A 16,305-nucleotide genomic window follows, 5' to 3' on the forward strand; every position below is an offset into this window, starting at 1 on the left:
AGCACTTCTAAAAATTTGCACTCAGCTCTCCAGCACGCACAGCTCCCCAGCCAGGCAGGGTTGCTGCTTGTCATGATATGATTAATAGTTTTTTATGTGATTAGCATTAGCTACCAGATATGAAATAAAATGACAAACACTTTGAAAACAGCTACTGCAGGATTTATTTTTGTACTCATACTTGACTTCAAACTATTTTGTATTCTAAAATGCGAGGAGAAGTAACACCACTGATGATTTTTAAAAAAACAACAATGCATTTTTTGGCGGGTAAATTAGGATTTTCTGAAATGGAGGCCACAAATGCTCAAATCTAAGGTCATCATTCCTTAATTTACTAAAGTGATATGATTAATCATTTTGATCACAATGTTATTTCCCTTCATTTAAATAGAGTAACACCAAGTGACACTGGATTTAGACACACCTATACTAAGGAATATTATTCGCCAATCACACCCTTTTAGTAAGTCATAAATGTGAGGACCCTATGGCTGTTTGCCGCTGGAGAGAATGCTCAAGGTCCTTGTATATCATCAATGAGTGATTTTAATTAGCATTTGTTTTTATTGATTCATACAATAGATTCAATATTTTTTGTTCACTTTTTAGCATTCAAATCAATTAGATATGTCTAAATCCCAAAAATATGACACTTCAACTCTACACATCACTAAGTAAGCCAATTTGCTTACCCTAAGTGCTTTAAACAAAGTTTTCCAGTATAAATGACTTGCATTATGTTTTATCATTAATAAACAGTTCAATAACTATTTAATTTTAACGTGTTTTTCGCGGTTACAATAGCAAGGGAAGCAAATGCCACGCAACTCCAGAACAACCCTGTTTTTTTATTTGTTGTTGTTATTTACCTGTAAGCAGTTCAAGATAAAAGAAAAATGAGATTAAAGCGGTTATCTCTGTCTGCCCCCGGCCTGTGTTTATGGTTTTGGGATCCTAAAGAACCATGGGTATTGACAAAATACACTGTCGGCCAGGGAGAAGGTCTCTGCGCTGAAGCCAAAGAACCTGATCAGAGACACGAGGGCCTTCACCTCGTACTTCCTGAGCCGGGCGGTCATCCTCGGCCTTTGTTATGTGCTGTCTCAATGAACTAGGCAAGTTCTTAACTGACTTGCCTAGTTAAATAAAGGTTAAATATTTTATTACTTTAAACACATTATGGAATGTAATCTCTCTTGTACAACCCAAAGGAAATTGCTAATCAGTACAATAGCCTATTAAACATAAGTAGGCTATGAAATACAATGTAAAATCAAAAAGAGGGAACTGCATGAGAGGTAGATATGCTAGGGGGGTGGGTAAAAAAAAAGACGTCCTCTCCCACAATCGGTGTGCGTTTTCGTTTCAGTTTTTACGGTAGTATTTACATTACAAAAAACTCAGGAAGTGGCCAAAGATCACAGAAACTTGTCCGACGGAAAGAAAATAATGGGAAAATCTCAATTGTATACTCCGCGCGTCCTCTCTCCCCCCGTATCCTTCTCAAAATCCATTGGAGGAGAAAGTCAGAGCGGCGGGACTTCTGACTTTCTCATCCAATGGGTTTTGAGAAGGATACGAGGAGAGAGGACACGAGGAGTGTACAATTGAGATTTCCCATTTATCTTTTTTATTTTTTTATTTTTACAAAAAGCCGCAGAGGCCACTATGGAAGGACTGTATAGTGTGGCATACCACCCGCTCTTACTTCAAGCACAGTTCAACAGCGGCTGTGCGTGTTGCAGCACCTCCTGGAAGATCCCCTATTGGCTCTTTCTCGGGGAATGCGCTTGTTTTGACAACTCATTTGATTGTTGGATATGGTTTGAGAGGACGACACGGACTGCAGGTTAAACCGTAGAATTCATAACAGTTTCTGCATTTTGCAACCTATTCAAATCGGATTAATTTTGGAAGGCTAAACATAGGAATTTAGTTTATAAACGCGCGTTCCTCAAAAAAAAAAGGGGGGGCGATTGACTGGATTGAAATGACCATGTCCGAGGAGAAGAATTCGGGGTCTCGGGGGAAAGAGGAAGAGAGCGAGGATGAGAGTGAAATCTTGGAAGAAAGCCCCTGCGGTCGCTGGCAGAAGCGAAAGGAGCAGGTACTGTATGTCTCAGATAATTGTTCAATTCGTGGATGACACATGCGCAATGTACAGCTTGTTTTTATTTCACCAATGAATGCCGAACTCTTCAGTTGCGCAATAAGGGTCACGTTCATGTGGCTACAATGTTGCAGATGAAATTGTCACTTCTATACATTTCTCTGTTCCACTAGCCTTACATGACAGCGAAACATGTCCTTTCTGCTAAATATATTTATGCTGTAATGCCTGAAATGTTGTAGCTAGCTTAAAACAAAACAAAAATCATAACATTCTAACAACTATGATTTTTATTTTGGTTGTTTTGAAGAAACTTAGAGAAACGTACAGCCATTGACAAAACAAAATATGGCATTGTATCATGTATTATGAAAATATGTCTTGAACGCCTTACAAACAGTCCAACTCATTTTGGTAAGATCTTCCTTCTTAAGACATTGTTTGTGATGCACAGAATATAGGATTATTATATCAAATTACTAGGTAAAATGCTTCTTTAGGCATTTGAAGATCTGTAGATCTATGGAGAACATGTGTACCTCAAACACACAATGTGTTTTAAAGGGGAAATCTGTACCCCGTCTCTGTTTTGGTAAATAGCTCAAGGATGTGGCTGAAGCAATGTGACATCTCAAATTAATTGACAAAGTTATGGATGCAAAAACTGACTGTCCATGAGAGAGTTTTGAGGCTATACAGTTATACTGTATATATATATATATATCACAAAAGTGAGTACACCCCTCACATTTTTGTAAATATTTGAGAGTATCTTTTCATGTGACAGCACTGAAGAAATTACACTTTGCTACAATGTAAAGTAGTGAGTGTACAGCTTGCATAACAGTGTAAATTTGCTGTCCCCTCAAAATAACTCAACACACAGCCATTAATGTCTAAACCGCTGGCAACAAAAAGTACAAAAGATATACTCAAATATTTACAAAAAATGTGAGGGGTGTACTCACTTTTGTGACCTACTGTGTCTATGTATGTATGTGTGTGTGTGTGTGTGTGTGTGTGTGTGTGTGTGTTACGATGGGGCAAAACATGCTCAGTTTGTGCTCTGATGAGGTACGTCGCTATTACTAAACTCAGGAGGCATTTATTACATTGCATTCTTCAATAGTCAATCTTAAGTTGCCCCTTATCCACTTGAATTTGTTGTGATGCATCGAAAACATCCAAGTCGGATTCCATGGGAAAATAGCAGAGCACACGACATGTCTACAAAGTATATACATTGGCAAGATATGGACAACAAAAATTTGTGTGGGGGGGAAAAAAAACATCAAAATGGGAGACATCCTCCTTTGAGAGTAGCATGGTCTCGACCGGCTTCGATAGTTTTAAGTTGGGCTATTGGGTGGTGAAGTGACAATCGAACAACAGTAAATATTAGAGACTGCACCTTTTTTTTAACGCTTCAGAGACGTTAGCTTCATGAGCTTCTCTTTTATTTTTCTTGTACGGCTAATGTAGCTGTACAAGCTGTACACTGTACACTGTTCTGCAGTGACTGGGAATCATTTAGGCCTGGCTGTGTAGATGGGGGTGGCAGGTAGCCTAGCGGTTAAGAGCGTTGGGCCATTAAGGTTGCTGGTTCAAACCCCTGAGCTGGCCAGATGAAAAAATATGCTGTTCTGCACCCCCCCCCACCCCCAACAACACCCGCTCCCCGGTCGTCGATGACATGGACGTCGCTTTTTAAGGCATTACCCATCCCCGCACCCCTCTGATTCAGAGGCAGAAGACCCATTTCGGTTGAATGCGTTCAGTTGTGCAACTGACGAGAGAACTTTCCCCCTGACAGACTATGACAGCATAGGGGTTAGGTGTGAGACTGCGGGTTGGCAAATAAGGTACCTGTGAATGGGCGATGAAGTGTGGTATGTAGACAGACACTTTGCTGTGAAATTCAATAACTGTGATTTTGAAGTACTATGAGGGGCCCTAGCATACCACATATAGGTGTTGCGCAGTCATCGACATTGGGCGAAGGGGGCGTAGCCAAAGTCATTGGACGATGGGGGCGTACTACGTCATTGGGTGACAGGGGCGTAGCCATAGTATAGGCCTCCGTCATTGGGTGACGGGGGCGTAGCCATAGTATAGGCCTACGTCATTGGGTGATGGGGGCGTAGCCATAGTATAGGCCTACGTCATTGGGCAATGGGGGCGTAGCCCTAGTATATGCCTACGTCATTGGGCGATGGGGGCGTAGCCATAGTATAGGCCTCCGTCATTGGGCGATGGGGGCGTAGCCATAGTATAGGCCTCCGTCATTGGGCGATGGGGGTGTAGCCATAGTATAGGCCTCCGTCATTGGGCGATGGGGGCGTAGCCATAGTATAGGCCTACGTTGCAAAAAATGGTCCAACTTTTGAGAGCTGATGAGCTGCAGGTTTTCGTTCCTCCCTTCAATGTTTTATCATATCATTTAAAAAAAAAAATAGATATATTTTTTTAATTCAGCAGTGGTCCTGTAGGCTTACTCGGTGCTCTGACAATTGAACAAAGTCCTTGTCATACCAATATGGGCCAGTGAGTGTGCAGTCAATCAAGTCACCATGTGGTGGGTACTTTTTACACAATGCAATCTACACAAGGCTTCTGAGTGTTTGTTCGCCCATTGCATTCTCTAGATACGTGTTTTTTTTTGCATACAAACTTATCATGTTTAAACATGTCTGGTAATGGGAGTTGTCTGACCCAGTCACCCCCTAACTCGGCACCTATGATACCATACTAGTCCGTTCTCCTGCCATAGAGTCTGTGTGAAGGCCTACTGATGATACTGTTTCCCCTGTGTACTTGTACATGTGTGTGTCAAGGGGCTTTAGGACAGGGTGTGTCGTGTTAGAACGAGCCATTCGTACAAAGAGACTGAAAGCCAAGTTTGTTTGCAGAGTTTTTCCATTCAATATGGTTAGTGCCGTCGCTCTGAGGAATGCCTGTTAGATTTTTTTATGAGGAGGCTTGAAAGGCACCACCTCTGTGGTTTCTGCATTGACTGTGTCCTGGTGGATACAGCAGATTACCAACATTATCCTCTTTTCTCTTTTGCTTTCATGGGCAGTGTGTTTCCCATCTTTCGTCCAGGTATGAAACACCAGTTTGTGTATTTCATAGAATGTCTGTTCTCTATGTCGGTATGCCTTTTACAGTCCAATTTGTAAGTCGCTCTGGATAAGAGCGTCTGCTAAATGACTTAAATGTAAATGTAAATGTTTAGAGTACTGTTCTCCTGCTAGGACCCAGTATGATTAAGACTTTACATAGAAACGGCCTGATAATCAATGTCTATTTCTATTGTAAACTTCACATACTAGTTTTTTTATGAAACACCTAAGCCTTGTGTATTTCATATAATGCCTTGTTACCTCCCTATGCCTTCGGTATGCTCCCTATGCCTTACAGTGCTGTTTGGAGTACAGTATACCTCCCTATGCCTTGGCAGTATACCTCCCTATGCCTTGGCAGTATACCTCCCTATGCCTTGGCAGTATACCTCCCTATGCCTTGGCAGTATACCTCCCTATGCCTTGGCAGTATACCTCCCTATGCCTTGGCAGTATACCTCCCTATGCCTTGGCAGTATACCTCCCTATGCCTTGGCAGTATACCTCCCTATGCCTTGGCAGTATACCTCCCTATGCCTTGGCAGTAACCTCCCTATGCCTTGGAAGTATACCTCCCTATGCCTTGGCAGTATACCTCCCTATGCCTTGGCAGTATACCTCCCTATGCCTTGATAACCTCCCAATGTATACCTCCCTATTTCTATTGTAAACTTACCTCCCACATACCTCCCTAGTATACCTCCCTATGCCTTTTTTAAAGAGTACTTACCTAAGCCTTGGCAGTATACCTCCCTATGCCTTGGCAGTATACCTCCCTATGCCTTGGCAGTATACCTCCCTATGCCTTGGCAGTATACCTCCCCCTTGGCAGTATGCCTTGGCAGTATACCTCCCTATGCCTTGGCAGTATACCTCCCTATGCCTTGGCAGTATACCTCCCTATGCCTTGGCAGTATACCTCCCTCCCAGTATATGCCTTGGTATACCTCCCAGTATACCTCCTATGCCTTGGCAGTATACCTCCCTATGCCTTGGCAGTATACCTCCCTATGCCTTGGCAGTATACCTCCCTATGCCTTGGCAGTATATATGCCTTGGCAGTATACCTCCCTGCCTTGGCAGTATACCTCCCTATGCCTTGGCAGTATACCTCCCTATGCCTTGGCAGTATACCTCCCTATGCCTTGGCAGTATACCTCCCTATGCCTTGGCAGTATACCTCCCTATGCCTTGGCAGTATACCTCTCTATGCCTTGGCAGTATACCTCCCTATGCCTTGGCAGTATGCCTTGGCAGTATACCTCCCTATGCCTTGGCAGTATACCTCCCTATGCCTTGTATACCTCCCTGGCAGTATACCTATGCCCAGTATGCCTTGCCTTGGCAGTATACCTCCCTATGCCTTGGCAGTATACCTCCCTATGCCTTGGCAGTATACCTCCCTATGCCTTGGTATACCTCCCAGTATACCTCCCTATGCCTTGGCAGTATACCTCCCTATGCCTTGGCAGTATACCTCCCCTTGGCAGTATACCTCCCTATGCCTTGGGGGACATCAAGCCCTCCTTTTGTCAACCTTGACAAGGGTTCAGCATTGGTCAGATTTGAATGACAAATCCAACACAATAAAAGACTGCAATTATGTTATTTATTATAAATAATGACTGTAATTATCTGTTAGCCTATTCTCTTTTCCACATATTTTGACATACTGTTTCCAGAGACTTTGCGCTATAGATGTGTTGGCAAATTACCATGGCAACTAGTTTTTTTATTTAAAATGTTAACTTTTTTTATTTTTAGCTATCTACCATGCTTACAGTTGAGACAACTGTGGTGGCAGGGTAGCCTAGTGGTTAGAGCGTTGGACTAGTAACCGGAAGGTTGCAAGTTCAAATCCCCGAGCTGACAAGGTAGAAATCTGCCGTTCTGCCCCTGAACAGGCAGCTATCATTGAAAATAAGAATTTGTTCTCAACTGACTTGCCTAGTTAAGTAAAGGAAGAATAAAAAAAAATGTCCTATAGGGTACCCTGCCATTAAATGAATGATTGAGTGTTGTGTACTGTGACTCTGGAAGGTACTGACTGACATGACATGACAGGAAACCCCAGATTCCTCTGCCAATGTATAGCTGTGACTGTCTCTAAGACAGTCTCATACAGAAGAGGCAGCCTAGTTTGTTTTTTTAGAACTGTCATCCAGAGTTTGTACATTGGATGATATATGAAGTGTGTGATTGATTACATTTGGCACACACAGCTGATGCATAGAACATTTTTACTTTTGCTAATGTTTCCAAATGCATTCAATAATTCAGGCAGATGCAGTCATCGCTAGCATCTGAGTCAACAGAAAGCACCACATAATGGCACAATAGAAATCCTTGTTGGTAGAATGATGGCAAACCTGCAGCGTCACAAGACTGCCATTTAGCTGGCGGATCTGATCTCAGACCGGCTAGAGGGATGTCTGGCCGGGGGGATTAAATGAGAGTAGATCAAACCTTTCGCAAATCCCGCTGTGATAATTTTCCAGGACATTGGCTTGATGAGGCCATCTCTCTGTTCACATTTGACGCGGGTGTTCAGAGTAAATTCATATAACTTTTCAAATGGTTAGTGTACGTACACAACTGAGACATTTTTTGTTCTTTTCTTTTCTTCTGGACTCGATTGCAATTTAAGCGACATATAGACTGATCTAGACTCTTAAACTGGCACACACTCGCTCCCTTAGTCTAATCTGCCCTTTTGGCAGCCGATCAGCAGAGCGAGCCCCATTTGCCGAGTCATAGCTGTGACAAAATGACAAAAGCATGAGTTATGTCTGGAGATAACCTTCAACTTTCAATCAGGAAAGTGCTTGTGCTGTAATCTTCGTAGTGGACTCTAGGCTTTACTGATTTTGAAGAAGACTGGAAAAAATGCAGTACTGTAAGCAACATCCTATCATCTGTAGGTTCTACCGTATAGGGGATACACATTTATGGGAAGCATTTTCATTTATTTGGGGAAAACTTTTAAGTTAAACGTTTTGCGAACAGAACATCACTATTTGGGGAAATACCATGGGACCTTTTTTAAGAGAGCTGAACATGTCGGGAATGAAGTCATTTGGATCACCTGAAATGTTAGGTAAATTCACTTTAAAACTGCATCAAAACATTTCATTGAAAATTAAGAATTGTGTATTTACCAACAAGCTGTCTTAATGCAGAATTAGACATTTCAAAGTGTTTTTGTTGCTACTGCTCCCCTGTATTATTACATTTCTCCAAATGTTTAATTTCAATGTTAAATGTTAAAGTTTAGGCACTCATTCCAAACGGTTACGGTTTGGGATAGAGATAAAAAATAAATTAAAAAATGTGTCCATGACTGGGATTAAACACGCAACCTTCTGATCCAGAGTGATGGGATTACACCTGTCCAACCCCGACCGCAAACCATCAAGTAGACTTGAGTTTATGGCCGTTTCCCCTAGCAGCAGGTTTTGAAGGCATTTCCCAAAGTCCTATTGAATGTTCTAGCTGGTATTTACATGGGTATTCTAACCATTTAGCCCATTTACTGTATCTGATGTGCTTTGCGCACATGTGACAATGTTTATGGGTTTGTCTGTAGCCTCCAGAAGTTATTTTCCTCCATTTTGAATGTACCTGTTCAATATTTTTTTTAAATTTGACCTTTATTTAACTAGGCAAGTCAGTTAAGAACAAATTCTTATTTTCAATGATGGCCTAGGAACAGTGGGTTAACTGCCTGTTCAGGGGCAGAATGACAGATTTGTACCTTGTCACCTCAGGGATTTGAACTAGCAACCTTCCGGTTACTAGTCCAAAGCTCTAACCACTAGGCTACCCTGCCACCCTGTTGGGTAGATCCGGCATTCTGTAACTCTTGAGGTTAGAATCTTTGAGGTTCTAATCTACTGCAATGGCTTCAAGAAGAGGTGATAACTCCAGGAGGCACCTGTTGACATTCTCCTCCCGGTAACGGATTTGATTTGGGGACCTTGTTGATGAATGACCAGTCGAACTGCTGTTGTAGTCTGGCTGCGCAACAATATCTTGAAGTCCGACACTTTGCTACCTCCTTGAATTGGGCCCTTTAAAAAAAAAATATATATGTATTTTTTACTGTATTACAGTCAACATCCCAAAATTGGACAAAAATATCTATGGCAGCCTAATGAGGTTTGTGTATGGCTTTATACAGTGTATTCAGCCATACATGAACCAGCCTGTATGACAATACCCAATCCACTTAAAATAGCCTGAATACAAAAGATTAACTTCAATGGCAAGGACAGGACTCGACATTGATCTTTCTCTTTCTTCTCCTCTCTCCAAAAATAATTTCACTAAAATTACATTTCATGAACCCGAAGAATTTCATAATGCTGCCTGCTTGTTTGCCAGTGTTAAAATAAGCATGAATTATACCCGTAGTAGTTAGTAAGGTTGGCTATTGAAACCTTAACTAAGAACCTAAATCTATGTGTTTTTAGAAAATGTGTTGATATTACATTTTATAGATATAACTGGATGAGTATATATTATATCTACAAATGTCATATAACTCATTGTCCCTAACAGATGCATGCATGGTTCTTTGTTGGGTTCAATTGATGGTTTAAACGTCACAGCAAAAAAATCCCATGGTTTTCAACCCATAGCCCAAGATTATGATAACTCTGTGTCGTCACAAAGTAACAGCAGGTAATTTTATTAGATGTTTGACACCGGAGTTAGTTAATCCAATATTTTGAGCCGTACCTTGAGTTGTCCTATGTAGGCCAGTAGATGCAGCATCCACGATAATCCTAATATCAGGGAAATGTTAACTAATCGGAATTCAGGAGATGATGCTAGCCAATCAAATAATAACAAATGGAAATGCTGTGTACACAGTTTAATAGCAGGTATAAAAGGTGCAGTGAAATGCTTGTGTGTGAGTTCCCTCAACATTGCAGTACAATAATCAATAACAACAAGTCAAATGACAAAACCAGTAATAGAAGAGTTAGTAGGTCTAGTACTAGCCTGATATGTACACAATAGGATAGGTGAAAGAATCATCTCTGCCCTTGACCATGGCACTTATTTCTAATTTCTCCTGTAAATCGCTCAGCAGAAGAGCATCAGATAAATGACTAAAACTGTAAGTATGACTGTATTTACAATATAACATGGGTAGTGTCAAAAGTAAATAACTGATTATTGTAGATGTCACAACTGGCCTAATATAGACAACTCGACATTAATTTCCAATCTAGATTGGCTGAACCCTCCATTAAGTGGTACAGCAGGATAGGAAGAACTTTAATGTATCGAGGGGAAAACTATCTTAGACACTGTACATTGCACACTCAATGTAAAAAACACAATACAAAAATACATTGCACGTTACCCATGTCCTAGATATTGTACACGTTGTACAACCACATACATATTGCACAACTGCCCTGACACATTTTGTCAGTGACTCGGGAACACAGCTCGACTTAATTTATTGCTATTTAGGTATTTGATGGACATGGCAATAATGCAGGATGCTTGTACCTGTTCGGCTTACACGTAGCGACCCGATAGGGTCTGCCTGAGGGGACAGGCTGATACTCAGAGAATTACATGGGAGTGGTCTGAAAGAATCTCTGATAACGGTTTGTTCAACAGTAAAGAAGGCTACTGCATCACACCCATGATCTTCATGGCAGTTTGCAGGCAATTTGAGCGGCCTAATATGGGGGGTGCTCTTCACCCGGACAATTAGGCACATTTCCATAAGTCTGCTTTGCCTCTGGATGATATGACTCTAGTCACGAGGAGGAGGTCCTGAGATGGTGGGTAGATTATCAGATCGTATCAGGACACACATCAACAAGAACATTCCTATTATGTTCTCTGGAACCCGCGATCTTTTGAGGACAAGCAGCTTGTCTGTACCCGAATAGCCCCCTTTAGGAAAGAAAAGCAAGTCAGATGTGGGTTTCTGTCCTTTGTCACCCTCTCAGCTCACTGCCAGTGAAAAGCACATCCAGAAAGACATCTGTGTTGCAACATGGGGCTCTGTAGATGGCCTTGTTCCTGTTGTGTTTTCCTTCTCCCAGGTTTCTTGGAAAGGCAACTGACGTGGGCGTTTTTACTTGTTTCTAAACTCTGGACTTTGTGGGCGGAATACGCTCTAGCCACTACTTGTAAACGTATGCCACGAGTGTGTGGTGTTGCTTTGCACCCATGGGAATTTACACAGAAAACCTGTCAGTCACTCATGTTCATGGCTTGGTATGTAAAGTACCAGTCAAAAGTTTGGACACACCTACTCATTCCAGGGTTTTTCTTTGTTTGTACTATTTTCCACATTGTAGAATAATAGTGAAGACATCAACTATGAAATAACACTTATGGAATCATGTAGTAACCAAAAAAGTGTTAAACAAATCAAATTACATTGGAAAATGTTTTGCAACGGAAAAGTTTCTACTGGCCAAATTCAGATAGGTCCCTCCCCATTTCGTTTGCTGCCGTTTGGTTCATAGAGCAAACGGTATGCAGTTACCGTTGCAGAGCGTTTTTGCAACGGAATCCGACTAATGAATACACCACCACTTGTTGGTCCACTGATTGGCCAGGCCTCCTCTCACTTTAGATAATTTGCAATAGCATGTCACCTCTCTCCTGGGCTGCATTCCATTCCAAAAAAATCCTTCCCCCAAAATGCTCCCTTTCCATCACATTCAGGAGGGGGGGGGGGGGCAGCAGCAAAGGCATGTAAATGATTGGAGGGAGAAGTGACATTACCTCAGTCCCTCTATTTTTTTCGTCTGCGCCAGTGTCACGAACCGGCTCAAAGCCCGTAACAAAAAGGGAGACAACGTGGAGATAAGGAGTAAACTAAGTACAATATACAATGGTGTGTGTAATCAGTAGTGTAAGTGAGTGTTTTGCATGCATGAATGTGATATTGCAGGGTGTTGAAAGGTGCCAAAGCAAATAACCAAAAGGCCACCAAGATACACAACAAAATCTAGAAAGGTGTCTGCATGGAGAGAGTCTCTTCCATGAATGTGGAAGAGGTCTATTTATCCTGGGACACACCTGGCCCAGGTGTTTCCCATGTAGCTGACGACCCTCCCAACTCCGCCCACTGGCATCCTAATAAGGAAAACAAGAGCAAAGAGAAAATACGGCAGACAGAGTGGGAGGGTCGTAACACCAGTTCGAAAGCTTTTTTCTTTTTTTTCTTTTCAACATAATCTTTCTTCTCAGATCTGTCATTACTGTAGCTGAGATATATGGATGTATTTTATTTCTAATTTTTGTTGCCTTCTGTCACAGCCAGGCTCTGGCCCAGCTAAACACACGTGATGCTTGAGTCCTCGCTTAAAGTTTGTGGCTGGTTTATAGTGAACTATAAGTGTACTGTACAGTTGCTTTCCAGATAATTGCCGTGACACCAAGGTCGGCGGGGCAATCAATAATGTGGCCCATCTTTGAGATTGAACATCAATATTATCTTTTCTACCACACCGGATCCACACGCCGACGACATTCTTTACAGTCAATAATAGTGATGGATCCCGTGAGATAAGGACATGTGACATATGTCTACAAAACAGTGCACAGCGACTTGCCAAGAATTACCGTAACGTTTTGAGTAGATTGGCACTTAATAATCACTGCCGTTCTCAAGGACATCGTCAAAAAGAGACATTTTGAAGAGCTGCAAGAGCTGCTATTCCAATGATGGAGAATAAAGAAATCCTTTTTTTTTAAAGTGGACAATATTAAAGTTTAAAGTGGACAATATTAAAGTTTAAAGTGGACAATATTACTGTATTACACAACAGACTACACCACTGGAGTAATGCATGATATTATATGGTTGCTATCGGAAATACCTTTGCATAGCACAGTTATCATCTTTCTTTCTTTTTCTCCTTTGTAACCCTCAAGATGTTTTTTGGTAGCCAGTACACAATTATTCAATGTTTTCAATGATCCTTTCTTTGAACATATTGGGTACAAGAGATACCTTTTTTTATATCACCAAAACACTAGGTTGGGTTTTTGTACAAGCCAGCAGTAACTCCGTACTCTACAAATATGAGCTGAACGCTTCAAGATCAAGAGGAGCGTGTGAGCTGGAGTATCTCCTCTTTTTATCTCAAGGCTTATTGAAGGGAAATGAGATTTTTACAATGTTGCAGGAACTAGGCCACTGTCTTCATACCGTCCCAATGTGGTAATTGTGTCCGAAGTTTGAGTTACTCCACAGATGCTGCCTTAAGACTTAAGACCCCAAAGACGCAAATCATAATAAATGAATCTCATCAATGCCAACGATGGGAGTAAATGTCTATCAGGGGACGAAAGAGTGTGGAGGACAATGTTTGAAAATGTATGCATATTGAGGCAAACAGCCCTTATTTGAATGACATGGTGGTTTCCACTCCACAAGACTTGTAATTATACTGAACAAAAACATATAAACGTGACATGTAAAGTGTTGGTCCCATGTTTCATTAGCTGAAATAAAAGATCCCACAATAAAAGGCAACTCTAAAATGTGCAGTTTTGTTGTGCGCTCTTCACAACTTGTGCTTGGACCATGTTAGTTTGTTTGATGTGGACACCAAGGAACTTGCCGCTCTCAACCTGCTCCACCGCAGCCCTATCGATGACAATGGAGGTGTGCTCGTTCCTCGTTTTTCTGTAGTCCACAATCCTCTCCTTTGTCTTGATCACGTTGAGGGAGAGGTTGTTGTCCTGGCACCACACGGTCAGGTCACCAGAGCTGTTGCCATAGTTAATTTCTCTACCATAAGCAGCCTCCAATAATGTTTTAGAAAACTGGGTGAGGCCGTCCAACCGGCCTCCAATAATGACCATTTATTTCAATTGACTGATTTCCTTATGCACTTTAACCCTGTAAAATCCTTCAGATTTTGTTCAGTGTAGTTATTTTTACACAGCAGTAAGCCTTTATGTTTGCAGACAGTCTGATAACGTGTCGAAAGGGGGGGACTGGCCAGTGGGCGGCTTGAACTCTCAGGTAGCGTGACCGTGTTGTGACGTGTTCCCTGGGTTTGTTAACACATGTTTCATTAACGAATGACTTTAACAGACTTGAAATGGAATTGACCCAATCCTGTTAAAGTGAGCTGAAGAGTTTTAATTTACTGCTTGAGTTCTCTGGCACAATGCATTCCTTGGCAAAGGGGAAACACTAAGAATTGTGGTGACTGTGATCGCCTGCCTGAGATAATTAGCCAGTGACTGTGGCAAATTGCTATTTGTTGACATGCGGGTCACATCATGCGTACAGGAACTGGCATGCTTTGTGAGCCTGATTCCTGCCTGATTCAACCAGTATGAAGGCTACTGCCAAAAAGCGGGCAAGAAATAACCATTTTGAAGGGCACTTTAACATTCTATAAACCTTTCAGACAAAGTGGATCAATGTAACACTACAACAACAAAGGAATAACATTTTGTAAATGGGTCATGTAAAATAAGGCAATATTGGGGGTTTCTCATAATCAAAATTAGAAAGAGAGAATAATGGATTAACTTTTCCAAACGCTAGTTAAAGATGGGCTTTATTCTGTTGCTGCTCTGCACATACAAGCTTTTTAGCTAGCTCTGGTCCAACGTTAGTTAAACCAACTCTCTGAAGTTCAAAGACATTGAATGTTCCTCCATAGAAGCTGCTCCTCCGTAGGTATAATACTGTGGGCCTAATTCAGATAATGCATGTCATAAGATGCCCAGCACTTCAAGCCAAGCCTCCTCCACCCTCTCTTGCTCTCTCCCCACCCTCAAATTTCAGTCGCATCTCGTGCCCTACATTTGTCTGTCCAGTGCATGTAAACAACTATAGATCACCTGCTCCAGCAAGCTGATCGAGTCACACTGATTGCTTGGTGATGTAATTTAATGTTGCACTAAATGTAAAAAGTGTGTGTATATTTCGAAGGTTGAGAAAGGAACTAAATTCAGCAAGAAAAGAAAAGGTTTTAAACACTGTTTCCTATGCTTGTTCAATGCTTGTTCAATGAACCATAAACAATTAATTAATTAATGAACATGCACCTGTGGAACGGTCGTTAAGACACTAACAGCTTACAGACGGTAGGCAATTAAGGTCACAGTTATGGAAACTTAGGACACTAAAGAGGCCTTTCTACTGACACTGAAAAACACCAAAAGAAAGATGAACAGGGTCCCTGCTCATCTGCGTGAATGTGCCTTAGGCATGCTGCAAAGAGGCATGAGGACTGCAGATGTGGCCAGGGCAAGAAATTGCAATGTCCGTACTGTGAGACGCCGAAGACAGTAATACAGGGAGACAGGATGGACAGCTAATTGTCCTTGACGTGGCAGACCACGTGTAGCAACACCTGGACAGGATCGGTACATCCGAACATCACACCTGCAGGACAGGTACAGGATGGCAGCAACAACTTCCCGAGTTACGCAAGGAATGCACAATCCCTCCATCAGGGCTCAGACTGTCCGCAATAGGCTGAGAGTCTGGACTGAGGGCTTGTAGACTTGTTGTAAGGCAGGTCCTAACCAGACATCACCAGCAACGTTGCCTATGGGCACAAACCCACCTTCGCTGGACCAGACGGGACAGGGAGAAAGTGCTCTTCACTGACGAATCGCGGTTTTGTCTCACCAGGGGTAATGTTCGGATTTGCGTTTACCGTCGAAGGAATGAGCGTTACACCGAGGCCTGTACTCTGGAGTGGGATTGATGTGGAGGGTCCGTCATGGTCTGGGGCGGTGTGTCACAGCATCATCGGACTGAGCTTGACATTGCAGGCCATCTCAACGCCGTGCATTACAGGGAAGACATCCTCCTCCCTCATGTGGTACCCTTCCTGCAGGTTCATCATAGCATGACAATGCCACCAGCCATACCTCTCATTCTGTGTGTGATTTCCTGCAAGACAGGAATGTCAGTGTTCTGCCATGGCCAGCAAAGAGCCTGGATCTCACGTCTAGGACCTGTTGGATCGGAGGGTGAGGGCTAGGGCCACCACCCCCCAGAAATGTTTGGGAACTTGCAGGTGCCTTGGTGGAAGTTGTTGGGTAACA

At 42.2% G+C, this 16,305-nt stretch overlaps 1 protein-coding gene across 1 annotated transcript in view; it reads left to right on the plus strand.

Annotated features, from left to right (window-relative positions):
- Window positions 1-1,641: 1,641 nt before the first annotated feature.
- Window positions 1,642-16,305, plus strand: part of LOC135558373 (nuclear receptor-binding protein 2-like) — a 63,995-nt gene continuing 49,331 nt past the window's right edge. Inside the window, exon 1 of the mRNA XM_064992125.1 lies at window positions 1,642-2,110. Within this exon, the coding sequence (XP_064848197.1) occupies window positions 1,994-2,110 (117 nt within the window). The 5' untranslated portion in view covers window positions 1,642-1,993. The remainder of the gene's footprint in view (window positions 2,111-16,305) is intronic.

The sequence above is a fragment of the Oncorhynchus masou genome, chromosome 17 (assembly GCF_036934945.1).
Source record: "Oncorhynchus masou masou isolate Uvic2021 chromosome 17, UVic_Omas_1.1, whole genome shotgun sequence".
In the NCBI taxonomy this organism is placed as follows: domain Eukaryota; kingdom Metazoa; phylum Chordata; class Actinopteri; order Salmoniformes; family Salmonidae; genus Oncorhynchus; species Oncorhynchus masou.